At 40.3% G+C, this 25,459-nt stretch overlaps 1 protein-coding gene across 14 annotated transcripts in view; it reads left to right on the top strand.

Annotated features, from left to right (window-relative positions):
- The window catches only part of Osbpl8 (oxysterol binding protein like 8), a 135,303-nt gene that overhangs the window by 99,182 nt on the left and 10,662 nt on the right, over window positions 1–25,459 (top strand). For all 14 annotated transcript variants that reach the window (XM_075954721.1, XM_075954719.1, XM_075954718.1 and 11 more), the window contains 12 exons: window positions 1,210–1,294; window positions 2,944–3,115; window positions 4,501–4,738; window positions 5,667–5,851; window positions 9,709–9,790; window positions 12,663–12,761; window positions 13,413–13,509; window positions 14,768–14,866; window positions 17,920–18,017; window positions 19,985–20,074; window positions 21,623–21,759; window positions 24,898–25,083. In XM_075954721.1, the coding sequence (XP_075810836.1) occupies window positions 1,210–1,294; window positions 2,944–3,115; window positions 4,501–4,738; window positions 5,667–5,851; window positions 9,709–9,790; window positions 12,663–12,761; window positions 13,413–13,509; window positions 14,768–14,866; window positions 17,920–18,017; window positions 19,985–20,074; window positions 21,623–21,759; window positions 24,898–25,083 (1,568 nt within the window). The remainder of the gene's footprint in view (window positions 1–1,209; window positions 1,295–2,943; window positions 3,116–4,500; window positions 4,739–5,666; window positions 5,852–9,708; window positions 9,791–12,662; window positions 12,762–13,412; window positions 13,510–14,767; window positions 14,867–17,919; window positions 18,018–19,984; window positions 20,075–21,622; window positions 21,760–24,897; window positions 25,084–25,459) is intronic.

Genomic DNA, 25,459 nt, shown 5'->3' with positions numbered 1-25,459 from the left:
AAAGATAGGAAACTAATGTTTTTATAACTGAAGGTATTAGTATGGTCCCTGAATGCTGGAGCAGCAGAAATAAGCATGAAAACAGAAATGTATTCTTTGATTAATGGTCAAAGAGCTCTACAAACCGTAACAATGTAGCTTACATTAACCAAATCACCAAATCTTACGTTTTCACAGTGAGATCAACCATTGCTTTAGTCTCTGGGATGATTGTGTTCACTTTGACTAAAGGACTAACTGTATACCCAGACAGTATTGATGTCTCCAGGAAAAGATTTATGTTACTGTAGTCTACATTCATTGAGGAATAAATTTAAGATTACATAATTATTTCTGTTTTGGAATTCTAATTTTTTTCCTAGTGAATTATAATTAAATGTCTAACTATCTAATTAGACTTCTAGTATTTCTCATCTAGTGATACCTATAGAATGAAAATTCTTGTTAGAATTAAAAATGCATTAGTATGGTAAATTTTAGATCTTCCTGTGATATGAACAACATGTGTGGACCAACCACAGAGCAAAGACCCTAATCTGTTATTTCATCCTCATACCTAGGAGGATGTAGCATTCTCCTAATACAAATAAGATTGAATCCTATAGTAGTTTTCCTAGTAGGTGACAAGATTAAAATCTAGATAGTCTGATTTTAGGTCCTAGTGTTTGCTTGTTTTTTAATTTTTTTAATAGCCACTGTTAATGAAGCAATTCTTTTTTCTTTTTTGAAGGTTTTTGCGATCAGTCTTTAAAACAGATTGTAATTGACGATAAAGTGAATGTTGATTCTTCCATAGACCCAGTCAATATTCTTTTCCCTTTATCTAGTGAATTATATTTTCGGTGACTTTTTCAAACTTCTAGAAATACAGTATTCTTATGTAGTAAAATCTGTAAAATGGAAATTCTTCTTAATTGTGTCAGTATGTTATATATTAGGTTTTCTTTAGCATATGAGCACTATGTACGGATATTATTTAAATGATAAACACTATTATTTGTTCAGTTTTATTCAGGAAGTGTATTTGTTGGGAGAGAATACTTGAATACTAAAACTGGTATTCTTAAAACAGACGTAATTAAAGCTGATTTGGTTTTAGACTATAATTGTGCCTGATATAACCCATATCTGATACAAATAATAAGAATAGCCTGTTGTTGGCCTGCTCAGTGCTTATCCTGTACCTGTACCTTCTGTTTTCTTGTTAAGGGTCCAAAGGGTGAAGCAGTTGGATCCATAACTCAACCCTTACCCAGCAGTTACTTGATTATTCGAGCGACCTCAGAGTCAGATGGTAAGTACTTTTTAGTGGATTGGCTCTCATCTTTCAGGAATTATTTTACATATCATTTTGTGTTAACCTTGGATTAAATCAGATTTTTTAGGACACTTGAAGCAAGTAACCATAAACTTTTTGGACTGCAAACTACATTGCTAGCTTTGTGGACAAAGAACTCTGATAGGAAGGACACGTGTAACTGGACGGTGTCTGCAGCTCGGGTTTTCTCCTTCTCCCCTGACATAGTGCTTTGGAGACTTAGTAGTTTGTTTTTTTTTTGTAGTAATTCATTGAATGTTACCCTTTTAAGAGAATATTCAACCTGTGAGCTATCACTGCATTAACAGTGATTATGGAGCATATAACACTGGTTTGATTTTATTTTACATAAGAAAGCAAAATACAAATAACTATCCACACACACCCCGCCCTGTAGCCAGATCCATAACTTATTTGGCAAATAATACAGAGAGCACATACACATGCACACTTGCGCGCGCGCACACACACACACACACACACACACGCGCGCGCTCACACACACAACATACCTTAATAGCTTTCTAAGTGATAATGAATTTATCTTTACTCTCACACTTCATAGTTTATATTAGCTTGATGTAGGAAATTTTAAAGCCTTCTAGTGCTGACCCTTGTAATACTAGAGAGTTGCTGTTTATATTAAAATATAGACATGAAAATGTTTTTATGGTTTAATTTTTTTGCCAGATCTTGAAACAAGTATATATGGATTTTAGCAGTACTTAAATATATTACTATATTTCCTAATTCCACTGATACAATTCTAAATTATAAGAAAGCTATTAATATTGACAGTCATGGCATGGATAGGTATTTTCTTGACTTAAAACAAGAGCTGCATGTTTTCTTCTGTATGTGAGATCTGAACAAAGCTCCAGAGACAGTGTGAGAGGGGAAGCAAACAATCAGAAGTAAAGAGAATGCAGGAACCATTCAGAGGGGTGGAGTGGATATGCTCTCCATACGTTAAAGCAGTGTGAAATGCCACAACAAAGCCTGTGCTTGACTGGTGCACACTCACATGTGCATAGAGTGGATGATGAACCTGAGGACAGACCTGTTATCAGCAACAAAACATTATTTCAGTTAGCTTCTAGTACAGAATCACCTTCTCTTGAGTGTATTTTATGGACCTTGGTTGATACTTTGAAATTGCATATTGCCTGGCATTGGTGGCGCATGCCTTTTGTCCCAGTTCTTGGGAGGCAGAGGCAGGTGGATCTCTGAGTTTGAGGCTAGCCTACTCTACATAGCAAGTTCCAGGACAGCCATGGCAGCTACGTAAAGAACCCATATCTTGAGAAACTGAAAAATGAATGGATGAGTGAATAAATAAAATTGCTTGTTAATGTTCTAAGGTTTGTCATATTTTATTTTAGATTGGACGTACTTGTATAATACATACTTTCTCCTATTTATTATAATTTTTAAAATGCTTATTGCTTAAAAAGCACTTATTAAAAAAAAGATTGCATTAAAATCCTGGCAAACTTTTATGTTTAAATTAACTTTTCTGAAAGTGCTTGTTTCTCAAAGAGACAGTATGCTTTACGTTAAGAGAATTAAATTAAATCAGTGCAGGCTTCATTTATTTTCTTGCTTGTAAACCCATGTTCTTCTAGGAAGGTGCTGGATGGATGCCCTGGAGTTGGCTTTGAAATGTTCTAGTCTTCTTAAACGCACAATGATCAGGGAAGGAAAGGAGCACGACCTGAGCATTTCATCAGATAACACACATGTGACCCTCTACGGTTTACTGCGTGCGAACAATCTCCACAGTGGCGACAACTTCCAGTAAGTGGTTGTTGCTGCTGATTTGGTGATGCTTTTGCAGACTCTCCTCTCCACTAAGTCGGTTGTCATTTCTGCTACCTCAGCAATGTGTATAGTGTTGGCATTTGCCTGTCTTATTATATGGCTTACGAATCAGGGATTTATTTAATTTAGTCACTGTGCACTATTCTTTTTTCCAGGTACAGCGAGCTTGTCTTTGTGCATAGTGTACCTTCCATTAAGAATGGTTTCTATTTCTTGCTGTCTCCTTCTCCCATAATCCCATTTCAAGATCAGTTTGAATACTGTACCCCATATGAACCTTTCTTGCCTCAAAACAATGAGAAACATCTTCTCTTCCATTGTTCTTTTCTTAGCATGCTTTGTAATGGCTCTGGATTGTGCCTGCCATTTGTAAAGCTTTTTTATGTTTGTTTGTTTTTTTTTTTTTTTTTTGGTTTTTTGTCTTATGTGTGGGGGTGTTTTACCTGTATTTATGTCTGTGCACCACATTCCTGCAGTACCCTCAGAGGCCAGAAGAGGGTGCCATGTCTCCTGGGACAGGCGTTACAGATGATGTTAATGCTGGGAACTGAATCTGGATCCTCTGGAAGAGGAGCCAGTTCTCTTGACCACTGAGTGTCTCTCTAGTTCCTGTGAACACATTTTTTAGTAGAAACTATGTCTGAGTTGTGGTTTTTGTCTCCTGAGCATTTCTTGTAGCTAATAGCAACATAATATTTCTCTGGCAAAACTGGGATGTAGTACACAGGTAATTTTCAGGTGCTGGTATCTTTTTATTGCTTTGAATTAAAGAAAAACAAACCACCGTTCCCTCTTTTAAAGCTTCACTTTGGGGCTATAGGCTTATCCTTTAGGTGAAATGGTCATTCCCATTGTTCCTGCAGTTTCCCCCCTCACAATTAAACCGATTAGATAAATGTTAAATATATCTCACAGCATGTTTCCATCTAACTCGAAGAGGTTGTTTTGGGTGACTCTGCAGGTCTTTTCAGTGGAAAGTCATAATTTACCCAGCTGAGAACCTGATGGTCTTACTGTTTCTCTTCAACCAGATGTGGTGGTGATCCTGCTTCCAGTAACAGCATTTGTAAAACAGTAGGGCGGTGGGCCTGAGAAGAAGTAGTCTGTATCCTATTGTGAGAGCATTTTAGCCCTGAGAATAGAGAGACAAAGGCTCAGTTTGTCCTCTTTCATTGCAGGCTTCTGTTTAATTTCTTTGGGCCTTTTCTCACTGATTATGAAGTAACAATATTGCCTGGTAGGATAATCCCAAAGACGAAGTAAAACACTTTAAACTGTATACAGCACGGCAAATCTACAACAAGTGCTGCGTGTTAGTCTGATATGCGGACCCTTTGTTCTCCATGTAATCACTCCATTAGGTTGAATGATAGTGAAATTGAGAGGCAGCACTTTAAGGACCAAGACATGTATTCTGATAAGTCCGACAAAGAAAACGACCAAGAGCATGACGAATCTGACAATGAGGTGATGGGGAAAAGCGAGGAAAGTGACACGGACACATCAGAAAGGCAAGATGACTCTTACATTGAACCTGAGCCCGTGGAGCCTTTGAAGGAGACCACCTACATGGAGCAGAGCCATGAAGAGCTCGGCGAGGTGAGCACTTGCTAGTGCCAGACTCTGGCGTACCAACTCTAGAAAATTACCACACCGAATTGTAGATATTTTTTGCCTGGCTTATTGTTTTCCCAAAGTATATCTATATGCCGCATGTTTCTTCAAAGGTGTATTGTGAATTTTTTTTTTAAGTCTTTCAATCTTTTTATTTGAACAGTACCTAAAAGTAGTATTGAAAGGGATACTTCTGAGAGAAGTATTGTGAAATTTATTTACATTTTTAAGCATCCAAAACATACCCGAATGCCAGTGTGGTCTGCTGAACTTTAAGCTTACATTTTCAAGTTTGTTTGGAATAGAATATTACTTGGTGTTATTACCAGGCATAAAGTAATTTGGAGCTGGGCGGTGGTGGCGCACGCCTTTAATCCCAGCACTCAGGAGGCAGAGGGAGGCAGATCTCTGTGAGTTCGAGTCCAGCCTGGTCTACAAGAGCTAGTGCCAGGACAGGCTCCAAAGCTACAGAGAAACAAACCCTGTCTCAAAAAATTTTTAAAAAAAATTAGAAATAGTATGAATAATAAAACTTGCTTGTTGTTACCAGTGCATAGAAGTAAACACATGTAAAACAATAAACTACTAAGCTGGGTTTGGTGGCACGTGCCTGTAATCTCAGCAGTTGGGAGAAAGAAAGAAGCAGGAAGTCTGCAAGTTTCAGGGTAGCCTGGGCTACTTTTCTCAGTAGAAAATAAATGTAATTGAACAAAAAACAGTAGAATTTGATTCTTTTGTGTATTGTTATTTTGATATTCCTTTCACTTTTATAGCCTAGACTTTGATAGCTAAATGGTTGTTTGCACATTCCCATAATGCTTGCAGTAGTCCTGGAGAGTCATGTTTTTATCATCTACTGTGTCTGTCTAAGATAAATACAATATCTCACTGTGCTGTGTTATAATTGTTAAAGGCAGGTGAGGCTTCTCAAACGGAAACTGTGTCTGAAGAAAACAAAAGCCTTATCTGGACTCTGCTCAAACAAGTTCGTCCTGGCATGGACCTGTCCAGGGTGGTTCTTCCTACGTTTATTCTGGAGCCCCGGTCTTTCCTGGATAAACTTTCAGATTACTACTATCATGCAGATTTCCTGTCTGAGTAAGTAGAGTCTTCTAGAAATAGAAGATCCCTGCATGGTTCTAGAGTGTCTCAAGAATGTAACGGAAAGCCAGGCATGGTGGCATGCACTTATAATCTCAGTAGGGAGGTGGGGAAAGGTGGATTCCTGGGGTTCAGCGAGGCCAGTGAGAGGCTGGTAGGTAGGTAACACGTGAGGTCGTCCTCTATGTAATAGCAATTTTGTGCTCACCCTTTCATGTTCACCTGCTGCCACGTCTGCGGAGTCTTGTGGCACTGTTTTCTGTGCTACTGGTGTTGGCCCAGCTATTTGCACTTAGGAATCTACACCAATATCTGTTGTCCATACCTGTTTTCAGTTGTAGTTTTTAATTACATTAGTGAACATTGAAAACATAAGCTGAATCAAGAGATGATTGGTGTATATCACAAGAAAACTTAGCAAATTATGTAGTAGATAAAGGTAGTAATTCTCCTAAGATAAAAAGAGCTCGTAATACCAGCATGGTGGTGCACATTTGTGATCCTGGCTCTTGAGGGTGGGGCAAGAGACCTGTGATGAGCTCGAGGACAGTCAGGACTGATTTGTCCCGCTCCCTCCAGTAAAAAGAACTCCCAGCTAGCAATAGAGTGAAAATATCCCACAGCCAATAGGAAAAGAAATGGGAAAAATGAAACAGAAACAGTTCTTAAATATGAACGTCATGTAAACTAAGGAAAAGCAGGTAAAGGCTGTAGCAAAATAGTCTAGTTCAAATGTCACATTGAGGGAGAGCTTTTGCATTCATTCTGCTCCCTTTTGTGGGTCACATTTCATTTCTTTTTTTTAAAAAAAAAGATTTATTTATTATGTATACAACATTCCTTCCATGTGTGCTTGCATGCCAGAAGAGGGTGCCAGATCTCATTATAGATGGCTGTGAGCCACCATGTGGTTGCTGGGAATTGAACTCAGGACCTTTGGAAGAGCAGGCAATGCTCTTAACCGCTGAGCCATCTCTCCAGCCCCACATTTCATTTTTTAAGTAAATGATAAGAAACAGAGTCATCCCGACAGTTCACATGCAGTAAATCTAAACTTGTCACAGAGCAAGGGAGGAGCGCTTTCTCTCAGTCAGCTTCCTAATTGGTGGCAGCTGCAAAAAGAGAATCAGTCTTGTTATTTTTTTAAAGATTTATTATGTATACAGTGTTGTGCCTTCATGTATGCTGCAGGCCAGAAAAGGGCACCAGATCTATTACAGACAGCTGTAAGCCACCATGTGGTTTGCTGGGAACTGAACTCAGGACCTCTGGAAGAGCAATCAGTGTTCTTAACCTCTGAGTCATCTCTCCAGGCCTTATTATCTTTTCTATAGAAGTAGCCTTATAAAACTAAACTACTGAGGAGTATAAGAAAAATAAATAAATTCTGTGCTATATCCTGTACTTCTAAGTGTGTAAACATTTTAAACTAACATTTTGTGGTTAGCGGCTGTAAAAGCCAGGCTTTCTCAGACTCAGGGACTGTGTGTCCTCAGGTAGGTCACTGCACATCTCTCGGTGTCTGCACAACTTGGCACGTCTCCAGACACAGTGCTTTACATCTCAGAATGTGCTTTCTGCACTGTGTGTAACCCCTGACCATAAAGAAGGAAACTTGTAACTCTTTCTCGGGGCTATGAAGTCAGATTATTATTTTTTTTTTGTATCCCTGGCCAGTTAGAGAATCTTTCTTTGTAGTGTATCTGAACAAAAGCCGTAAACCTGAGGTTAGGAATTTGTGCAGAAAGTTAGTCACTGTGCTAGGTCATCAGCCAGCCCTAGCAGAGAGACTGGCATAGCAATTACCTTGCTTCGCACTTTTTACCTTAGTTCAGCAGATCAGCAGCTTGTTATATGTCCTTGGGCTGTTTTATCTGGGAATAGTTTATCTTAAAACCCATTAGCAAGGCGTCTAAAGCTACTTTGAAGTTTTAAAACAGCTAATAGTGTACAACTATCTGGCAGCTGGGGAAATACAGCTGTTTTCTTAATGTTGACTGAGCTGTGATCCAAGACAGCTCTGAGGGGGATCTTATAACCCTGACTTGAGTAACATCTCCTTGTATTCAGTCTTATTCATCAAAACTCTGTATAAGCTAACATTATTATTAGCGGCTAGAGAGTACAGCTAAGGAGGGGTCACCTTCTTGACAGTCCACAGATTGAAAAGCCCAGTAGATCAAGATGTATTCATGAGATTACATGCCAGTGGGGAATCTCCCCACATCCACTCACACCGTGCCAGATAGCAGAGAGAAGTTGCAGTAGCAAACATGTAAAGGAACAGCAGACACAAAAGATATTTCAGGGTCCCTAGTCTCATAACCTTGCTTAAATGACATTCTTCCATCAGGGAATTTCTTCTGGTGGTTGACACCTTGAATATTAATTGCCATCTGCTGTTTTATGATAATGGTTTCTAGAAAGCCACCAAGGTACAAAAAAATAGAAGTTACTGAGGTCCTTTGCCAGGACAGCCCATGTGTTTAACCACTGAGTTCTCTCCTAAAAGAGTCTTTTTAAAAACAAGCCTTTGAAGAGTATATCGCCTCTTCCTACTTCTGGTCTGCCTTCTCTGTTTCCTGCTCCTTGCTGGCAGGCCAGCTCCCCTCCCATGTCATGATGGACTCCATTATAACTCTTAGTAACTTTTCTTGGTATTTTTGTCACAGCAACAAAAAATTAACTAATAATTTTAGCTAACAGGGCTTGCCAATTATAGCCCTTCAAAGCTGAGTCATGGCTCCTCCAGATTTCTTCTATAGACTAAATGTTACACTGGTAGTTGGTTTAGGTGGAAAAACAACACACAAGAAGAGTGAAGGGCTATAATTGGCAAGCCCTGTTGGCTGAAATTTTAACACGTAAGGGTGAGGGACTGCTGGGAAAACACAGCTGATTGAAATGATCTCAACTCTTCTTCCTTCTTTCACACTTGTAACATGAAACCTCAGCTTTGTAGCTGGGGCACAAACCCACACAGTCCTTGATCCGAAAGACCACCATCAGCCCCCTGTTCTCTCTTGTGTGTACATCAACTGTTCCGATTAGATGCAACCAGGTGAACAGCCACTGCTGCTCCTTCGCTGGCAAGGAGGCCCTTTAATCAAACTGTTGACTGGGCTTCACAGCACCACACAAGGCATGAATCTCAAAAGTCCGTATTTATTTTTATGGAAGAACTAGGGTTAAACAACCCTAATTTTGTTTTTTTGGCTTATGGTTCTTGTGGGAATCCAGAATCTTAGGGAGGCAATGGCAGCCGGTGGCCTGAGCAGGAAGTTGAGAGATTATGTCTCCAGCCAACTCGGAAAGCAGAGAGTGTTTGCTTTTTATTCCCAGTTCTTTGCAGAGCTCCTTGTTACTCCTGGGTCTCCTGAGCTGCATTTTGGACAGTTTGCTTTGGAACTTCCAAAAATATTCAGCAGTGTCCCAGGTAGTATATGAAAGAATCAGAAAACTGGGATAAGGTAACCAGATTAAAAAAGAAAAAAAAATGATCCTTTATAGACTTATTTTTAATAGTTTTTTTAAAAAACTGCATGTGCATTTGTTGGGGGTGTGGGTATATGCACATGAATGCAGATGGCTCACAGAGGCTGGAGGAGGAGGCTGGAGTGGGAGTTGCTGTCAGCTGTGAGCCACTGGACAGGGCGCTGGGAATGCACCTCCGGTTCCCTGTTAGAAGAGGAAGCCATCCCTCCAGCAGCAAGGAAAGGTATTCTAGAAGTAAATTTACATGACTTTTATTGTTTACTTAAGCATGAATTAGGTTTCCTGCTATAAATCATAGTAAGTATGAAAGAGAATTTGTGATTGCACAAAATGGTTATATTTATCATTTTGTTGTTTAGGGCTGCTCTCGAAGAAAATCCATATTTCCGTTTGAAGAAAGTTGTAAAATGGTATTTGTCAGGGTTCTATAAAAAGCCAAAGGTAAGGTAATGTTTATGTTTTTGCTTCTTTTTCTCCTCCTTTTTATTTATGTTTATATATTTGTGTGGGTATTTGGGTCCCATGGTGCACATGTGGAGGTCAATCTGTCCTTATATCTTGTGAGTCTTAGGGATCAAACCAAGTCATCAGACTTGGAGACCAGAGCCATCACCTGCTGCAGCGTCTCACTGCACTCTGAAGGGCGTCTAAACGGTTCATGTTTGCGATCATTTATTTCCTTAGTCATTATGATAGATAAGTGTTCCGTAAGTCACACAATAAAAAGCATCTGTGTGGGAACTATAGCCTGTCGGGGTGTATTGGGGACCAGGATCAGGAAGGAGCGCTACAGCTAGCGGGGATATACTAAAGGGATCCGAGGGTGAAAGGGGTGAATCTGCTCACACAGGTCTCCTCGCGTCTCTTTTTCTTCCAGCTTCTCTCGATCCCACAGGTTTCCAGTTTATATACCCACACAGGCACAGTTAGCAATTCTCTGGCAATAGGAAGGAGACCAGACGTGCGTTTTCAGGGCCAAGTTCATAGATAAGGCTGACAAAGAGGGTGACTATTATCTTACTTCTGTCTTGAGGGGACGTGGCTCTGAAGAGTCGGGCTACCTGGAAAGGGTAAAGAGAGGAGGGGACTGTGATTTTTAAGAGGGGGAAAAGGGAGTTTGCTTGTTAACTACATCTGTGTGGTTAGTTAAGCTAGAAGTCTGTGATTGGTAAATAGAAAAAACGAGGAAGAAAACGTGGCAGTGCTGTGCAGTCTCTGAGCGCCCCCCCCCCCCCCCCCCCCGCCTCCGCTGGGACCATAGCCTTGTGGTAGCAATGGCAACCAGTGTAAGCTGCAGGAGGAAAATGGCTTGATCCACATTAGTGTTTCCACCTAATCTTAGCTGATTAAAGGGAACCTCTCAGGATCAGGAAGGAGCGCTACAGCTAGCGGAGTGAAAAACTGTGGCTGTGTAAAACCCAAGGCTGCCACTTCCAGCCCTGGGCTAAGCGGAGGGTGCTTGCACCCACTGTCACCCAGGTGAGAAGAAATTTCTTTCTTTGGAATTGGTTGAGTGATCCAAAGCTTCCTCCTGTAACTCTAGGGGTTAAGGCACAGTTAATTTCCTAGACTAAGATCTTGTAACTGACGTGAAGGGAAGTACAGAACATGAATAGCTTGTTAGGGTAGAGCAGGGGCCATTGGGTTGTGCTCTCCTAAGGCAGTTGTTAGAGAAATCAGCGTGCCCAGCCAGCCTCCTCGGTGCCTGTCCTTTGAGGCTCCGAGTGTGGTCTGTTTGTTTGCAAGGCTCCTCTCCTTGCTGGATGTCCTGCCATAGAAGAGAATTGTAGGGGTAGCTTTATGTGGATTTCACTGTGAGAACAAAGGTTTCTTTGAGTGAATACTTTCATACTAGGGTCCCACAGTGTGGGGGGAAGTCATCCAGTTACCAGTACAAGGGTGTTATGCCCAATAATTGGTTAATACACTGATGAGACCTTTTGGGGGGACGAATCCTGCTATGGAAAGGGGAGCTCTATAGCTTCACAAGAGTTAAAGAAATGACAGCGACTGTTCAAAGGGCAGTTATCCCCAAAGCTCTGCCAACTGGGTGTCCTCTGTTGGAATGTGTGACCCCCATGGGTAGCCTGGTGATTTTGTCAGCTGCATTCTCACTGTATAATTCTGTGGACCACAGCAACAGCCAAGATAGCCTTTCTGTGTTCTAGTTTATCCCTCTACCCCACGGAGAACAGTCAGAAAGCAGGAGTGAGAACCGTGGCGGGAAGACTATGAGACTAGAATAAAATGCTTTAACCTACAACAATGGAACAGCTAACGGAGGGCGGCTTCCACCAATGAAAACACCACCGCTGACTTAATCATAGGACAGTCTCTGTGTCCACACCCTTCTTCAGATACGGGAATCCATGCATTTGATTGTGCTGGTCAAGCAGTGAGAATTATTACACAGTAGAATTTCATGGAAAGAACCTCAAAACAGAAATTTTGAAAATTTAGTTTTATTTCTAAGAATATTATGAACTATATGTATGATCCTGGAAAACCACTTAAGTTTAGGCATATTTTAAAAAATCTAAAATATGGAGATGTTGTCATACAAATACTTTATTATCTGGCATTTCTAATACTGGCTAAATACAAAAAAAGAGATGGACTCTTTATATTCAAAAGATATTTGTGCCGGGCGGTGGTGGCACACGCCTTTAATCCCAGCTCTCGGTAGGTAGAGGCAGGCGGATCTCTGGGAGTTCGAGGCCAGCCTGGTCTACAAGAGCTAGTTCCAGGAAGGAACCAAAAAGCTATGGAGAAACCCTGTCTTGAAAATCACAAAAAAAAAAAAAAAAAGATATTTGCACCCCATATTCATTACTGCACTAATTGCAGTAACCAAAATATAGAGCAGACTGCAGCAGATGAATGAATAGAGATGGTGAACTAGTCAGTTTAAGTTGTGGGTTTTTTAAAGAACCATTGCTCTCTTGAGACAATATTTTACAGGAATGTCCTGCATCTCAAGAGTTGCTTTCTTGTTTTTCTATTTTATTTATTACTATTTGAGATATTCACACATGTTTAATCTTATAGTATATTTTGGTAATTTTCACCCCATTAATTCTTGAGCTCTTTTTTGGTTTTGCTTTTTAATATGTTATCTTTAGGTTGTTTGCTGGCAGAAATTGAAAAATTTGTATTTAGACCATATCTTGAGTAAAGCTATATTTTTATTTCGTGTAAATTTCATTACTCTGAAGAATTATAAGGTGGCCTTCCAGACAATGCAATTTAACTTTAAAACTGTGTTTGTAATTTTTAACTTGTAGGTTTTTTGTTGTTGTTTTTGTTTAACTAGGGACTGAAGAAACCATATAATCCTATCCTTGGTGAGACTTTCCGTTGTTTATGGATTCATCCCAGAACAAACAGCAAAACGTTCTATATTGCTGAGCAGGTATGAGAAAGGCTAGCCTGGTAAATCACTGCTATTCAGCTGCTCATGAGGGAAGGCTTGATAGGCACTGAATATTGCCGTACTGGCTGCTGCCCCAGACCACACTGGTGAGCATAGCTGTCCTGTCACAGCCCGTTAGGGTTGGCTGTCTGTGCGGCTGTCATCAAGATGTCAGCCAGTGTATACTTAGCCTTACTTTTGACTGGAGTGGGCACTTGCTGTCCATGATTATCCCATGGCTGTAGTGAGGAGAATTTAGTTCCTCGGCATGTGGCCCCTCCATGCACTTTTTACAGCACAAAAACTTGGTTATTCGGAGCTTTAAGCACTTGTGTGTGCGTGCGCACGCAGGAGAGGGCTTGGGGAGGAAGAGGGTGTCCTAAAGGCCTCCCCCATGGAAGCTATGTTATAATCTCAAATTAGAAATGCTGTATTATCATTCCCACACAAATGTTGTTGACTCACACCCTGCCTTTGGTGTGCATGCCGGGAAGTAGGCTTCCTAGGAGCCGGAGATCCAGGCTGTAATTACCAACATTCATCATCGCTTCCCAGCTGTTACTTCTTACCCATCCTCAGGCTTGAACTTTTGATGCTAGCATAGTAGTATGTTTGTTTTCTTAAGTGTGTGACCTTTCCTGTGTTCAATAGGTGTCCCATCACCCACCAATATCTGCCTTTTATGTTAGTAACCGAAAAGATGGATTTTGCCTTAGTGGTAGCATCCTGGCTAAGTCCAAGTTTTATGGTGAGTTTCCCCTTGTCCTAAACTGTGCTTTTCCAAAATGTAGTATTTTCTGGTGAGTTTTTATCTGTAAATAAATTAATTCTGTCATTTTGGCAAGGAATTCATGTCATTTAAGCATGTCTTTAATCCTGTCTCCTGTTTAACCTTGCGCAAAGTAAGGCACGTTTTATCTAACTTCTAACAAGCATGTAAAAGCATTACTTGTGGGAACACACAGTGAGTGCCTATGTGTCTCTCTCGTGCACAGTGGGTTTATGCAGTTTTTACCTTCATCAGTTTGTTTAGCTTTGTCTCCCTGTACCTGAGGGAATTGACCTTTCTCTTTTAGTCTTTGAGTATAGAAAGAATCCAGTTTGGTCCTAGGTCATTCAATAATAATATCTAACCTTCAGCCAAATTACATACTATTAAAAACTCAGAGAATTAAATTCAACTAAGGAATTTTAAACCTGGGAGAAATCAAATGTAAGGGTAAAATAGAAAAGATAAAAAAACAGAAGTCTAAATTTTAATTACACGAGAGGGGAGAGAGTCAGAAACTAGTCTGCGACAGGAAATCTAAAGTATAACACTTTCCGTCAGGACTATGGTACGTGACTTTTGTTTTTAAAGATGCTCCCCCTACTTAATTTCTCCTTTTTTTTTTAAAACGTTCTATGTGTTCTATATTGATATTACTTCTTCCCCTCTCACTTCAGTCCCTACGCCAACCCCAGCTACAGTGTAATTGGCTTTAGTGGGCATTTGTTTCATAGACATTTTCTACTGAGCCCCAGGTGCTTGGCTTATGTTCAGGCATTGCTTCTGCACTTTGGTTCCTATTTTCTTATGTGCTAACAGAACTTGTGTGCACCAGGGCTTGTTCTTTATAATATGAAATAATCCAGAGTTCACAAGGGTACTTTGAAGTTTAAAAAAATCTCATTTATTTTTCTTTGAGTAAAGACATCTGAAGAGGTGGTGTATTACTTATGAAGTAGCCTATTAGGCATATATCTCACGGTATCTCTCATGTCGGAATCTAGAAAAGTTGATGTAGCGATAGGAGCAAGTCATGGTTGTGCATAAATACTTGCAGACTTTTGAAAATACTCTTAAGATTAGGAATATGAATCAAGAAATGTTTTAGTTATGAGGAGATGCATTAAGATGGAGATATTTTAAATATTTCTCCTGGAGGAATGTAGATGTCCCAAATAATATGCTTTGTTTTGAATTGGTCGGATTAGCTTTGTGAAATATAACAATCTTTTTTTAGGAAACTCACTGTCCGCGATATTAGAGGGAGAAGCACGGTTAACTTTCTTGAACAGAGGTGAAGATTATGTAATGACAATGCCGTATGCTCATTGTAAAGGTAAATGTTTTCCATACCTATATCAGGTGTTTCTTGGCTTTTTGTTTTGTTTTTGTTGTAAGTAAATGTATGTGAATGGCATTTGTTTTGTTTAGGATAGACATAGTTGTTTGAAAACCTTGGTCCACAGTTACTTGAGAGTATCGCTTTTTGCGGACTATTTCTGTGGTAAATTCATTCACACATAATAGTTGTACCTATTTTTGTGATATATCCATTGTAAGAAATTTAGTTGTGATAATGGGATTTCCTTGCCTTTATCTCCTGTGTAAGTTTGGTAATTAAATTAATCTGCCTTTTTCAGAACCCTTGGAAGCCACTTTATGCGCTCTTGCGTTAACACCTGTATAAAGTTTAATCTGCTCTTCTTTTTAATGATTTGTGTTTGTTTCTATTCATTGGTGTAGACTGGCCTGTGTGAGGGCGTCAGAAGCCCTGGAACTGGAGCTACAGGCAGTTGTGAGCGGCCTTGTGGGTGCTGGGAATTGAACCTGGGTCCTCGGGGAGAGCTGTCATTACTGTTAACCGCAGAGCCATCTCTCCAGCTCCATCTGCTGTTTTTCAATGCATCAAGTCCTTTCAATGTTTTTCTTCACTCTGGTTTGACAATTTCTTTTCCTTAATTTGGATTTCGGTTTCTTTGAGTTATAACCTTGCAGTATAGCTCAGGCTGCCATTGAACTCAGGATCCTCCTGCCTCAGTCTCCCTAGTGTTGAGGTCACTGTTGTGTGATGCAGCACCTGGCTTTTATTTGGCAAAAAGCTAGATAATACTCTGAGTTTTGTATATAGTTCTTAAAATAGGAATGAAGTACAGTGCATACCATTTTAAATGAATAGGAATCAGTGTTTTTAATTTTTTACTGTTCCTTTGTGGATTTCACATTATGAATCACAGTCCCTCATCTCCCTGTCCCCTTGCTTCCTTCCATCCTCTCTGTCCTTGCAACCTCCCTCCCCCAAACAAAATTTAAAAGTAAAAACCAAAAATAAAGAATAAAAAACAAAGCAACAGCAAAAACAAATGAAAAACTCTTGGCACGTGACTCCAGTGAGTCTCGCGGTCTATACATCTTTAAGTGTTACTCGCAACGAGTCATTGGTCTGGTTTGAGGCCTTGACACTGGGCCCGCACTGGACTCGTGCTGGATATCCTTTTGTTGTCTTGTGTCATGGAGATTTTGTAGTGTTCGGCCCTGTCATATGCTCCAACAGTTCATAGATTCGGTGGGTGTTGGGTGGGCTACCCTGTAACCCTGACTCTGAGCCTGGGTTGGTGGCTGAGTTGGTCAGCCTGCCGGCTCTCCCTCATCATCACCACCCCGGTGAGCTTTCCAGCCCTGCTCCAGCTAGCTAACCCATAGACTAGGCAGCAGGGAGCATGGCCAGGCCTTCTGCTCCCCCACACCCACACCACCAGGGCCAGCTCTACTGTTTAGCCCAGGCCAGCTGCAGGGCTCATTCTCTAGATTACTGCCCTTGGGAGGGGCAGGACCAGCTCTTCCGTTCTCATGCCCCTGAGGTCGGCTCTACCACCTGTCACACCTTGCCATCCTATGGCATATGAGGGAGGGGCAGGGGCAGCTCCCTTTATGCCTGTGCCAACAGGGTCAGCTCTAGTGTGCTACCCAGGCCAAATGTCATGCCTACTCTCCTGTGTGCTGCTGACGGTGAGGGGCAGGGCCAGCTCTCTCACCTGTCTCAGGTGTCAAGGGGAAGGGAAGCATTTTTCCTCACCCATGCCACCTCATGGCCTGGGGGTGGGGGTTAGCCCTGCTCTCATGCCCTCCAGGCCTCTCACTTGTACCCCGTCAACAGGTCAGCTCCATTGCGTTGTCCAGGCGAGGTGCAGAATCTGCTCTCCCATGTGCAGCTGCCGGTGGGGACAGTGCCAGCTCTCCCACTCTGATGACCTCAGGGCCAGCTGTCAGCTAGATGCAGGGCCACCCTGCAGCTCCAGGGTCAGCTCTCCCACTCTTGGGCCCCGCAGACCAGTTTTTCCCACCTGCAGGTGGTGGTGAGGGGCATGGGGTGTCTCTCCCTCACCACACCACTGTGTGACAGGCTGTGGGGTTAAGTTCCTACTCTCTCGTCCTGAGGCGGCTCCCTAGCTCTACTGTGCTGTCCTGGGGAGGTGCAGGGCCCACTCTACAGAATGAGATTAAAGCACAGGGAATTTTTTTAAAGCAAGGTTTTCTGTGTGTTTTCTATATTGCTAAGTTTAATGAATTATTTTATAAAATAGGAGTTCCGTGGCTTGCTTACCTCTCCTGGAGTTGGTTCTTGTATGTGTAGTACTCACACTCTGTAAAGCGACAAGAAACCCCGAATTAGCACATCCTGAGCCATGGTTTGTAGGGAAGGTAATGAGGTGACGTTATTCCGACTCTCTCACAGTGTGCCCATCAACTAATGAGCACATAACATGATAAGCACATAACGCTTATGTTTTCAGACATTTAATCTTCATTGAACTGTCAGCCAACACTGTGGCTCCACTGAATGAAGCCTTAGCATGGATTCTCTGAAAGGCTCGGCATAGCCTTCACCTCAGAATGCTGTCCCACAGCACCTCGGCATTCACCAGTCAGTTTCCACAGCAAAGGCATGTCACAGCCCTGGCTGGCCTGGTCCTGCCTCAGCAGCAGTTCACGCACAGGCCTGTCCACAAGATGCCACAAAGTACGGTGGGCGTTGGCCTGAGGGCTGCCTGTGTGGTTGACTGTGGATGTGTGGAGGTCGGAGTGTAACTGTAGGAGTAGGATCTTTTCTTGTACCAGCTCGGATCCCAAGATACGGCAGGAAGTGCTTTCTCATGCCGACTCATCTCATTGGCTCACCACTGTACATTAAATAGAAAGTCTGTAGAATTGCCAACTAAGCATGACATGAATGTGCTTTCTTATGTTCTAAAACAAATTTTATGTCCATACTACACATTTTTTGTTGAGTGTGGCAGATGTTTTTCCTTAGTATATCAGTTAACAGAGCCCTGCTTATTTTGTGTCAGTGACTCTGTCTTTGAGCTTCTGTCAATTGTCTTTTTTCTTTAGGAATTCTTTATGGTACAATGACATTGGAGCTTGGTGGGACTGTCAATATTACCTGCCAAAAGACTGGATACAGTGCAGTACTTGAATTTAAGCTAAAGGTTAGTAAATGATGCTATTACCAAATTAAGGGGAAGCTGTGTTGTAAATACTGAACAAAAAACACAAATGAGTTGTAGAATAAGAACTAAATATAAAAATATGATTTATGCCAGATCAAAGAGAAATACATCCAAGGGCATTCTCTGTGAGTATCTTGGTTTAGCCTGAGACAGCCTTGGAAGATACAGATTAGCATGAAAGCCACCATTCCTTTTGTTTTTAATTCTGATGATATAACCTGCTGCTATAGAGGAAATGAGACTTAAATGATTGAAGTATCTCTGTGAATTAAAACATTGCTTTATAAAACCCCAAAAAGTAGATATGAATTGAGACTGTGGTTGCTTACAGTAAGACAATTTCCTATTAGTTACTATTTCTGTATAAAAAGTTATTTTAGCTCACATGCTCAAAAATAATCAAGTGCTACTCTTTATCAGATTTTCATGCCAAAAATTTGGATAGGTAACATTGGAGATGGCTTTTCTCTTTAAAAGATGTTGGGTATCAGGAAATCTTGAAAACATGAGTGATTTAGTCGAGACCAGAATCCAAGACTTGCCCCCTTGTGAGTCTGATCCCTGTTACTCTGAGCACCTGTTCATGTGGCCTTTCCCTGGCAGCTTTAAGGCAGCTGGAGGTCTTCCTTAGCAGCACAGAGAACTCTGCTTCTTTCCATCACTAGTCTTAGAAGCCAGATTCACAGCATCTTCTCTCTTCTGCCGAGAGTTACACACCCACCCAGGCTCAGGGGAAGAGGGACGCAGTGACGCACTTCTCAGTAGGAGGTTGGCAAGGTCTCACTGAAGAAGAGCATGGGGGCTGGAGAGGAAATGAGTAGGTACTGTTGAAGCCATCTTTGGAAAATTCGGTCTGCTTCAACGAACGGAACGTCTGAAACATTTTCACAATGTCAGTTATAATTTAGTACATTGTGTTCAGATAAAAAATAGGAACTATTAAAAATAGGTGTTAATTGCTTCCATGTTGACATTCTAGTAACCAGAATCTCTTTTCTAATGAAAAGAAACTCTTATGTATTATTTGATGTTGTGCCCTTTGCTTTGCCAATTTTATAAATATGGAGATACTAGTTTGAAAATCATGATTAAAGTGGTCTTAAACAGTTACTCATATCATTAAGTATTAAAACATCAAAATTGTGTCTCTGAGGAAAGGCATTAGTAAGACAGTATAGTGACCTGTTGATGAAAATTTCTGTAGTGCCTGGTCCCTCAGCTATTCAGTCCCAGAGAAACACATAGAGGCTTATATTAATTATAAACTGTTTGGTCTATTGCTCAGGCTTATTACTAACTAGCTCTTTTTAATTAACTCATAATTCTTACTATGTTTAGCCACGTAGCTTGGTACCTTTTTTCAATAAGACATTCTCATCTTGCTTCTTCTGCCTTCTTGCTTGCAACTGCATCTTGCCTTTCCTCTTCCCAGAATTCTCCTAGTCTGGTTGCCCCACCTATACTTCCTGCCTGGCTACTGGTGAATCAGCATTCTATTAAACCAATGCAAGTGACAAGTCTTTACATCTTTACAGTGTACAAGAGCATTGTCCCACAACAGTGACCCAAAGTCCTGCTTCTGATTTTATTTTTTGGAAGAATTGTTTTCAAATTTTTTAATTCCCTCAGTTTTCTGAGTTCTTTTTCTTGGTGTGTTGCACATTGATGGGCTCAGTCCTGGTGCCCTCCTTCTGCATGGACCACAGGTCTTTATACCCATGTGATCGTTCTGAATTAGTTAGATTTCACAGTCTATTTTTAACTATATTTCATAGTCATAATTCATATTTGTTTTTATTAAAAGTCTCTAACTTAAATTTGAGTCAGGATTTCACTGTTTTGACTTTCAAGAATATACTAACTATATAACTCTTTTTTTGATGTATAGTTATCTACAGTATATGTAAATATAAACAAAAATGTTCAATATTTTCTTTTTTTTAAAGCCATTTCTAGGAAGTAGTGATTATGTTAATCAAATATCAGGGAAACTTAAATTGGGAAAGGAAGTCCTAGCTACTTTGGAAGGCCATTGGGTAAGTATTTTTATATGTTCTAATTACAAAATTAATTATATCTGATGGAGAAAATAGACAATCATATTGCAAAAGTATCACTAAATAAACTTCATCTTAAAGGCAGGTATTTTGGTATTACTCTGTTCCCAGCGACATTTTATTTTATTTACCGTTTTATGTTTAAGACTTTAAATGAGTAGAAGCAGCTATTATATGGCACTTACTATATACTTTATTAAGTATGTAGCTTGTATTTATCATTTAATAAGTAGTTGGATTGCTTAAACTTGGCACATAGATGCCCATTTTTTGTTGTATTTTATTGATTTAATCTCTGTGCATGTGCGTGCATGTGTGCCATGACACATATGTGGAAGACAGGACAGCTTTCTGGAGCCAGGGCTCCTGTTCTTCCATGAGGGTTCCAAAAATCAAGATCAGGCCATCATAGTTGGTAGCAAGCACCTTCAGTAGCTGAGCCTTCCTGCTGACACAGGGAAGAAAACTAACACAGAGAGCATCGGAATCTGAAGTGTTTGCAGTGAGCTGAAAAAACTGAGCACTGGGACCCTGGCTGCACAGCACTTGACTGGTCCCAGTTAGAGTCGTGTTTCTTTGGAGGTAGACAGGAAGGCGCAGTAGTATATAAAAGCACTGGCTTTGGTTTACCTCTCTGCCACTCGATATTCTCGTTTATATAATTCCTTACAAGGAGCTTATGTGACTGAAATGGATTATGGTATATTTCTGAGATGCATTTTCACTATAAACACTAAGTATATGCTATTCTACATATAATAAGCAAAAAACAGGGTGAAAATGAAGCTATATATGGAGACTAGGCCGATGGCTACATGGGTTCTGCAAAATGTTTATTTTTAAATTTGTATGTGTGTGTGTGTGTGTGTTCTCTCCTTTCGTTGTGTGTGTCTCAGGAAGAGGTAGTCAGGCTTGGTGGCAATTGCCTTTACCCATAGAGTCATCTCCCTGGTTCCCTGAAAAATGTTATAACTGACTTCCTATCTGAGTATTATTTGGAACACTGATCAGCCATCGTCATTTTTTTTTTTTTTACTTTTGAGACAGGGTCTCATGTTGCAGCCCCACTGGCCTCAGACTCACAGAGATCCGCCTGCCTCTGCCTCTTGGGTGCTGGTATTAAAAGGCGTGCATCACCACACCTGGACAAATAGGTGTTCTACAAATATTAAATGTCTAAGATTGTGTTCAATTTTTAACGCTAAGGGTCTCAGAAATTTTTCAGTAATTTGATTTCCTACATTGTCCACAGTATCACACTATGATCCTCTGCAGCAGTTCAGACTTGAAGCTTTAGGCTTTGGCTGTAATGTTTGAAATTTGTTAAATGAACATAAATCTCATGAACATTCTATGTAGTCAGCCTGTTTTTCTAATTGACTGGAATTACTTATTGAGACTATTTTTATACAAACGGAAAGAATTTGGGACTTTGAGAAATGTACTAGTTACATTTGTTTTAAAATACTTTGTAGTCCTTTTCTAGATAAAGATAACTATATTGATGTTTAATTCCTTTAAATATAGGATAGTGAAGTTTTCATTAATGACAAAAAGACTGATAACTCCGAGATTTTCTGGAATCCAACACCTGACATTAAACAGTGGAGATTAATAAGGCACACTGTGAAATTTGAAGAGCAGGATGATTTTGAATCAGAGAAGTAAGTAAATAATGTTTTAGCTAACTTCATGGACATTGAGGACTATTTCAGATTGCATAAGAGTGTAACCACACTATTCTCTGTACGCTGTTGAGTCTGTCATTTGTGGGACGGAGAGCGTTCTGTGTTGGTGTGTGTGGCATAAATAGTTCACAGATCATCTTGTTTCTCTGCAGTCAGAACCGAAATACCCTGTTTCTCTCTCCTACTCCAGTGCTCTAAATATCTGTTTGCATAAAATTATAGAACCAGTTCGTAGTTCAGTTTCTACCTGGCTCCTGGTATCTACCTGTGGATCGGTGTTGTGGGATGTAAAACCGCTGCCTTTGTTCTGTCCTCTGAAACAAGAATAATGCCACTCAGTGCCCTGGTTTCCAAAGGACATAAACCAGCTGGGCAGTGCCACCGTTAATGCCATCACTTCTGTTATTCAGTCACGAAAGCCTTTCTAGAACTCTTAGCCCTTTTGGGATAAAGTTTCTGTTGATATCTCATTGTGTTAAGAATTCTGCATAAATATTGCTTTACTACACACTTGATACCTGTGAGTCATAACTTACTCTGTGGTCCTGCTTCCATGAACCAAGTCTACGTGTACTTTATTTTCTACATAGGTACAGAATGTCAGCATTGGAAGATATGTTTGCATTAATTTTCAAAGTCCCACTTCAGGTGTAACCACATGATGTCCAAAGGGACATGAAGCCATTTCTAATGTATATAATTCAATTTTTTTTTATATTTTTAATGTGGAGTTTTATGCAGAGCAAAGTGGCCTGTATAGCTGAGAGTGACCTTGAACTGTTATTACTGATTCTTTTGCCTCTGCTTCCCAGTCCTGGGCCTATAGGCATCTTCTGCTGAGTCCATCTCAATGTATTTTAAGGATGAGATAATAAAACTTAGAAAAGGAAACTTTTATCAGCTAAGTGGAAGACATAGAAAAGTAACTTGTGTAACAAATTTCAAGGCCTGTTTCAGTTCTGACATGTTGCCCTCTCAGATGGATGAGATACAGATGTTCTTATCTGTATCTCTTATTTGGCTGATGAAAAAAATCTAAATTTTAATAGGGGAATCATTTTTCTCATGCTGTTTTTTGTTACATCAGTGGATCCCAACAGTATTTGTGTATTTCAATCTAGGAAGCATTTAGAGTCTGTTCTTTGGCCTGTTCCTAGAGACTGAATTTCAAAGTTCCCTGGTAATTCATGCATCCAGGATCTCTGATGGATCATCCTGAGGTCTATGACTCCTAAACAGAATGGGTCAGAATCATTTAAAGAACTATTTAAACATGTAGGTTACTTTGAGAAATTCGCTGTAGTCCTCTCAACCTCTGTCATCAGTTTCCATGGTGTTTTAGTGTTGTCAGAGGCTGTTTGTTCATTCCCGGCCACTCAGACCCAAAATAATCACACAGAAACTATATTATTTGCAGTACTATTTGACCAATAGCTAAAACTTTGTATTTCTAGCTAGCTCTTATATCCTAACCCATCTCCATTAATCTGTGCATCACCACAAGGTCATGGCCTACTGGCAATGTTTTGATTTGATGGAGGCGTCTGTCTCCTGTGGTGGCTACATGGCTTCTCCCTGACTCTGCCTACTCTCTCTCTACATCTCTGTTCGGATTTCATGCCACAGAGGTGCTCATCCTCTGTGGAAACAAAAGTAGAAGTTCTTTTCCAAAGCAGCAAATTCTTAGACCCAAATTTTGAAGTCAAGATACCTTTAATATATATATATATGTATATATATGTTGGTTTAGCTGAGCAGCCCATACAATGAAATAGCTCTCTGTACTTAGCTCATTTACAGTCAAAAACTTCAGAGAAAACACAATAATATACATAATACACAATCTCTGTATATTCCATCTTTATGTGGCTTTTTTTACTGTTTCTATTTTTACAAGTTTAATGTTTATTTTATTATCTTTACTCCTTTAATCTATGGCTGTACTCTCATATTATAACTGTCTATATTCTTTTCTCTCTCTCTCTCGCCTATGTACATTTATCCAACACTGTGACCCATTTATAAGTCGTTTTTATATGAATCTGTCTTTATTGCATATTGATAATAGTTTTTTAACCAGAAGCGTTGTTAAAATCGTAAGCATCTTGGTCACAGCAGTCCTGGGATCCTGGCTCCACCTCTCTCAGGTTTTAATATGGCGGAGGTAGTTCACCTCTTGCTCTGGGACTGCCAGGTGGGAGCCGTCCTCACCTCCTCAACTCTGGGTAGCACCATGCAGTGCTTAAACCCTTTTTATATGAGTAAAAGCTAAATCTGCCATGGGTCCTGGAAATATCTCTATGTATGGCAGTGGGAATCCACCATTTTCTCCTGCCTGAGCACTCTTAGCAGACCTGATCCCACCACCTGCCCAGGTGGGGAGCAGTGAGTCATGGCATGGTCTCAGCTACTTTCCTCCCAACTCCTGAGAGGGCACAAAAGCATCCGGACTGAAGTGGGTAGCGGGCATCAGCCCCAAATGTTTCAGACCACGTTAGTGTGCCATTCTCTTGGTGGAGACTGCTTGTTTGTTTCCCAGCCACCCAGAACTGAAATAAACACACAGAAACTGTATTATTTAAAATACTGCTCCGCTTATTAGCTTGTGCATATTTTTAGCTGGCTCTTGCATCTCAAATGAACCCATTTCAATTATTTTATATTTTACCACGAGGCTATTGGTTTACCAGTAAAGTTCTTGGGCGCCTGTCTCCTTCAGCGGCTACATGGAGTCTCACTGACTCCGCCCTCTTTCTCACAGCATTCAGTTAGTTTTCCCACCTAGCTCTATTCTGCCCTATCACAAGCCAAAACAGCTTCTTTATTCATTAACCAAAAACCCAACACATATACAGAAGGACTTCCCACATCATTTTAGAACACATATCATTGATTTTTCTTGCCAAAAAGAAATTAACCTTCATTTAGTGGTTGTTGCCTATGCAAGGCATTTGGTTTTGTTTCTTGACTCATTTCTAAGCATATGAGTATAAGTGTTATCAAAGTCAGAAATCCACATGAGCAGTGTTTGCTCTCAACAAAAATCTGTATAATTTGATTCTTCTAGTTGATTTTTAAAAAAATTATTTTTACACTTTATTATTTATTATTTAGACTCTGGCAGCGAGTAACAAGAGCTATAAATGCCAAAGACCAAACAGAAGCTACTCAAGAAAAGTATGTTTTGGAAGAAGCTCAAAGACAAGCTGCCAGAGATCGGAAAACAAAAAATGAAGAGTGGGCTTGTAAGTTATTTGAACTTGATCCACTCACAGGAGAATGGCACTATAAGTTTTCAGAGTAAGTAATTTAAACATTTATTTTAAAATATATAAGCATAATTTTTGGCTTTATATTTTTAGTATATTTATTATCAACATGAATTAGGGTGAACTTTTACAGATGTTTTAAGAATTTATGTGTATGTGTGCCAGCTTCTATGCATCTGAGTGCCATGTGCATGCAGGACCCCATGAAAGTCAGAGCTCCTGGTCCTAGCTTAGTGGACTGTTGTGAGCCACCATGTGGGTGCTCTTAACCACTAAGCCTTCACACTTCAGCCCATAGTGTGAAATTTTACTTTTATTTATTCATTTATTTATTTGGGACAGGGTCTTACTATGTTGCTCTGACTGTCCTGGAACTTGCTATATAGACCAGGCTGGATTCAAACTTA

This window comes from Microtus pennsylvanicus, chromosome 20, assembly GCF_037038515.1.
Source record: "Microtus pennsylvanicus isolate mMicPen1 chromosome 20, mMicPen1.hap1, whole genome shotgun sequence".
Taxonomy (NCBI): Eukaryota; Metazoa; Chordata; class Mammalia; order Rodentia; family Cricetidae; genus Microtus; species Microtus pennsylvanicus.
Note: the sequence above shows the minus strand (reverse complement) of the source record. Positions and strands in the feature narration are given on the sequence as shown.